General features: G+C 30.6%; 1 protein-coding gene across 4 annotated transcripts in view; it reads right to left on the bottom strand.

Annotated features, from left to right (window-relative positions):
- Window positions 1-1,326: 1,326 nt before the first annotated feature.
- The window catches only part of NCKAP1 (NCK associated protein 1), a 111,272-nt gene continuing 106,598 nt past the window's right edge, over window positions 1,327-6,000 (bottom strand). For all 4 annotated transcript variants that reach the window (XM_060409664.1, XM_060409665.1, XM_027964768.3 and 1 more), the window contains 2 exons: window positions 5,067-5,156; window positions 1,327-4,102 (listed from right to left, as the gene is read on the bottom strand). In XM_060409664.1, the coding sequence (XP_060265647.1) occupies window positions 3,986-4,102; window positions 5,067-5,156 (207 nt within the window). In that variant the 3' untranslated portion in view covers window positions 1,327-3,985. The remainder of the gene's footprint in view (window positions 4,103-5,066; window positions 5,157-6,000) is intronic.

Here is a 6,000-nt window from a genome sequence, read left to right as displayed (position 1 = left end):
AGATCCTGGAAGGCAGGGGTAACCTCCTTCATCCTCAACAGTTCAGACATGTGCTCTCCAACTGACTGAATAGAGGACACTTTGTGATCAGAAATCCTACATTAGCTCTATCTAAAAAATAGGTAGTGATTACAGTAAATAAAGATGGATTAATGACAGCTAAGGAGTGATTTCTTTTCTTAGTTACACTTAATATATGATGTAGATTTCTATTTCCTCTGAATATTTAATAAGAAAATGGCCACTTTACCTAGGTTCCAAAGTATTCTGTAAAAAGGGAACTTTCCAAAAAATGAAGTCTGTGCCGGAATGAATGATAGAAACACAAATTTAGCAAGCACATTAAAATATAGAGCTTTACAAGTTAAGTTTACAGGATGTGATTTAATTGGCTATTTTATTGGTAATTTAAAAGGTTAGTATTAATTACATCAATTTATGGGGAAAGTGATTTTTTTTTTTAAAGTATGTATACCAGGCTATCAGTACGAAATGCAAGGAAAGCCTTCCAGCTTTTCACCTTTTGATCGGCAGATTTTTTAAAAATTTATTTAATTGGAGGCTAATTACTTTACAATATTGTAGTGGTTTTTGCCATACAATGACATGAATCAGTCACTGATTGGTAGATATTTTTACTTGAGAACATAAAGTTTTCAAAATGACATATCTGAGAAATGAGGTTAAAATTTTTAGATAGTTTCCTACATATAGAGTACCTTTTGGAATTAGCTTACTGTGTAACTTAACAATACACCTGTTTAACAGTTTAAATTTAGAATTAAGGAATTAGTGTCATGGCATAATTTCAATCTACTCTGTAGTTTATATACTTAAATTGGATATCTTTTCATTTAAAAAAATTATTTTTATTTATTTGGCTGTGCCAGGTCTGATCTTCAACCTTCTTTGCAGCACATGGTAGCTGCATCATGTGGGATCTAGTTATCTGACCAGGGTTTGAATCCCAGGCCTCCCCCATTACAGCCTGGAGTCTTAACCACTGGACCACCAGGGAAGTCCCTTCATTCTTTAACAGGGATACACCATTTTATAGCAATGCTGTTCTTAACTTGGATTTGGAAATAAATACTTTGTACTCCTAACGGTCAATTAAAATTCAGTAATCAAAGTAGCTGTATACTAACATTAATTACTATGGACTATATTTTAATAGTCATATCACTACACTTAACATTGTTTGGGAGGTGTTTTCAATTCTAAATACATGCAGAAAAATAACATGCAAATGTGTCCCATTAGCATTTAAAGAAATCTGGAACATTCCACTTGAAAATAAGTAATCCATTAAATAAAAACAACAAATAAACTTAAAAAAGATATTCCACTTTACTAATAAGCAAAGATATGCAAATTAAAACATTTATGTTTCATCTTTTAAAGAGGCAAAGATGCATCAACAACAGTAAAATTGGTTTATGTATCAACAGTTTACCACAGGAGGAAATTATACTCAAACACATAATTGTAAGAGTAAAACTGATATAATCTCATTGGAGGGAAATTTAATATGTTTAAAATGTATACACCCTTCTACCAAGCAATTTTATTTGTAAGAAATTATGCCAAAGGAGATAAAAGCCCAAGTTCACCAAGATATTATTTATAACACAGGAATACTTCCTTTTATTGCGCTTTCCTTTATTGCACTTTGCAGATACTGCATTTTTTATAAATTGAATGTTGGTAGTAACTCTGCATTGTCAGATGATGGCTAGCATGATTTTAACAATGAAACATTTTAAATTAATGTATGTGTTTTTTTAGACATACTATTATTTCACAGTTAACACACTACAGTGTAGTGTAAACATAACTTTTATATGCACTGGAAAATAAAAAAAACTCATATGACTTGTTTTATTGTGATACGCACTTTACTGTAGGGGTCTGGAACTGAATCAACAATATCTCCAAGGTATGCCTGTAATGAACAAGAAGAAATCTGCCTAAATGTTCATCTACAAGAAACTTTTAAACTAGTTATGGTATACAAAGAGGCATTAAAAAGAATATCAAATAGCAGACTTTTTCTACTTGAGTGAAATAAATAGATTACAGGCAAGTATATATGTTATGATTACATTACTGTAGAGAAAACAACAAAAACAGCATGTTTGCAGTATAAATTCAGAAGAAAATAAGAAAAGTTAAGACAAACAAGATGTTAAAAATAGGAGTGTTAATCTACTTTTAACTTTATTTAAAAATTTGTTTGGGGGGAGGGGTAGAAAGACTCTCTGCAAAGAACAATCCTGTAGTACACCAGTTAGTCAGTCAGTTTAGGTATATGAGACAAAAACTGGGGCAAGATAAACTTGACAGGACTATGAAGGAGTGACTTTTTTCTTCACCTGAAGAGGGGTAAATAATGTCTTAACCCTTCCACATACTAGCCCAATGGAAGTGTATATACTCAAAATGCCTATTTTACCTTTGAGGATATTACTACTGACAAGTTATTACCGCTCTAGGATCCTAGTATTTCAAAGCAAACAGCATTTAATCTTACTTTGAACTGTTTACTGTGTATTTAGGTTATTTCAAGTCTAAAACTATTTTATTAAAAAATTCCTTACCACTGGAAATTTTCAACAGATAGTGACAACTATTCCCTGCTTTAAATATAAACTAGAGAAACCATACCCAAAATAGAAATACAGTCTTGTGGCACTTCAATTTCATTCCAGTATCTGAACTACAAAAAAATAACTACGTTCACAGTAGCTTTCTTTTATCTTAACACAAGTTACCAGTGTATATATACCAGCTTGTGAACAACAGAAGCTCTATGATATCCAGATACACAGCTCATGAGAAAAAGTCTATTTCTGTGATCATTCTTTGTTTTCCCCCCAATCTTTCAAATAAATCTATTTTCCCACTGATAAAAATTAGCAAGCTGATGGCACACAAGTTTCCTTTTAGCTCTTAATTTTTAAAACATGTTATGCAACTTTATTTTCTAATTTTAATATTTTTTCTAGTGGAATATTTTTCAAAACATTTAAGCAAATCTTATAATAGGTGACCTAGTATCAATGTGCTACTTAGATATACCTAAAATAAAGTTTATTTTAAACTAAGTTTAAACAAAAAAAATTCCATTTTACTGAATAAATTTCTGAGGATCCCAAAAAGAAATCATTCAAAATGTGATAGTCTAGTGTTTATTTTGTTACGGCAGGTACACTTGAATTTCAAAAATTTAAAACATATAAAAAGTGGTTAGGGACTAACATTTGTATCAACAGTTGATAAATGTCTAAGATTATTTATTATACAGCAGGGTACAATGGTAGTGCTAATGCCAACAGGGCACCATGGAAATTAGTCTAAAAATTATTATTAGGCTTTATACAAGCAACATCATTTGCTGCTGTTTTAGAATTTGGGGACACAGTCTGCTTCTAATGCTAAGCAGTCCATGAACACTTTTAATGTTATACAGTGTTACAGTAATTAGTTTGGCAAATGTTTCAAAATAAAGTAGAAATGTATTCATAACATCACAGAAATGCACATCCAGTTTTGTTTTCAATAAGAACCATAATAGGTACAGGTCAGAACTCTTCCCTATATGAAATAATTTACACACAATGAATGCTATAATATCACTATCTAAAATAATCACTAAATACAATTATTTTTCAGAAATAAACAAGCAAAGGTGTTTTTTTCTTTATCAAATATCAAAAACATAGAGAATGTATGATTTTCAAACAAATGATATTCTAAAATTATTGGAATAATTTCAGTGAATTCCGTAAATGTGCAACCTAAATCAACCAAGTATACTGAAGTACAACCGTATTAAGAAACTGATGATCAGAAAATACAACCATATGAAAGAAATTTATAATCCACAAAACTGTTTTTCAGGTCTTAAGGTCAAACAGTTCCACAGTTTACAGGTAAAACAGAGGCAACAAAAATGCGTGCTTGTCTTCAATAAGTAGGTATTTTATGCAGAGGATGTAACACTTTGCTTGTAGACAGCGTGGTATGCATTTCTCAGCAAGACATAAGGAAAACAAGATTCCAAAAGATCCATTGTCAGGAATGGGGATTCCTGCACAATCTGAAAAATTCCAAAAATGTATTAATTCAAGTTACTTATAATGGAAACATTTACTGACAATGAATAAAGCATCAGTTTATATTGCTCTTACTGGGAACACATAAATTTTTACTTTTACTTTTAAAGTACTTTACTTTTACTTTAAAATCTGAAATGTAAATGTGCCATAGTGTATGCACTAAAACATTTTAAATCACTACTTCTCAATTAAATCAGTTAATCAACAAGAAATACCAAGAACTTGTATTGCCCTCAACAATATACCATTTATTTAAAATGCAGTCCATATCATCAAGTCTAACTGGGAACACAACACTAAGCTAAAAAGCCAAATCAAACCTCAGACCATCTATAATCAAGTGGAAAGCTTAAATTCTAGAATTTTCAAAAGAGAAGAAAAATCAGTGTAGGCTAAAGTAATCAAAGTCTATCTAAAAAAAGAATCTGAGCTACAAAGTATGTGGAATCATTATTAGGCTAGACACAGACCTCTGCAGATAAAGGAAATTATTCTAAGTGAGGAAACAATCACACTACAGAAATAAGCACAGCTGGCTTCATGGTAGTAAAAAGAAGGAACTGACTAGGCACAGAAAGTTATAGGAAATGTTATTAGATGGGTGAGATGGAGTCAGAAAACAGAACATTCAGAAAACTAGAAAGAGATGAAACTAGGAAGACTAGGAAAATATAAAGCTTGAGTGTTTCCCAACAGGTTGAAAAACTATTTATAAAAGAACACTCTACAGGTAATGGTGATTCATTCTGTCGTTTTCTGATATCCTTACCACATGGCAGTCTTTTCAGCAATTATTAGGAAATGTGTGGCTTGGGTGGAGTGAATATAAATTGTCAAAAAAGTATATCAGCTCTTATTACTATTTAATGACTAAAATACCAAGAAAATACTATCAGGAATGACTGGAACCTTTTTGTGATTAACAAAAATTAAAGTAAGACTTACCATATCTAGCAGTAAATAAACAGATTCTCTATTCCGTGTAGTTGTTTTATCTGTCTCCTGGCCAATTTTCAGTAGACTGGAAGATGCAAGCTTAAAAGTATACATACATTTTAAGTAAATAAGTTTTTTTAAAATAAAACTTTCACCATGTATTTATCTTCAGTATGCTTCAACTTGCAACACATTTCAATAACAAGGTGAGCTTAGGTTCTATACTTTCAAGCAACATTTAAGAGCTATTAAGGTATAAACAGACACAAAGATAATAAATAATACTGAAAAATTATTAGAATGATTTCCAATAATAATTATTGGAATAATAAATATTTGGCTAATCAAATATTCTTACTGGTCTTTAAAACAGATATTTTTTTAGAACAAGTGAGAAAAAAAAAAAACCACAATAATTTAAATTCCTTTTTCTCTTCCCAACATCTGTATTAACTATATTTCCTAATTGCCAAATAAGAAAATTTCACACTGAGTTTGAGTTAATAATACTACAGTGAGATTAAGACATTAGGTCTTGAATGAAGGAAATTAAAATGAAAAATTTTAACTCTTATGACTGTTTTCTTTGAAATAGATGTTATTTTATTCTCCAATTAGTACTACATTTGCTTTAAAAATTAAAAAAAGAATTATTAAAAGCTAACAGGATTTATAACTTAGAAAGATGCAAATATTCTAGTGTTCTTATATAAGTGTGTCTTCTAAGTAAAATATGAAAAGGTATGCTGATAAAGGAAAGAAAGAGCTACACTACCACAGAAACTAAGAGCAATACTTCATGAGGCTAGAGTCAGCATTACTACCTTCTTTTGGCAGTGAGTAGTATTCTTATTTTTGAATTTGTCTCCATTCACAGACTTTCTCCAAATAAATGGAAATAAATAAAATATACCCTTTTAGAGGGAACATTCATTCTTCTCCT

This window comes from Ovis aries, chromosome 2, assembly GCF_016772045.2.
Source record: "Ovis aries strain OAR_USU_Benz2616 breed Rambouillet chromosome 2, ARS-UI_Ramb_v3.0, whole genome shotgun sequence".
NCBI lineage: Eukaryota > Metazoa > Chordata > Mammalia > Artiodactyla > Bovidae > Ovis > Ovis aries.
This window is presented reverse-complemented; position numbering and strand designations above follow the sequence as displayed.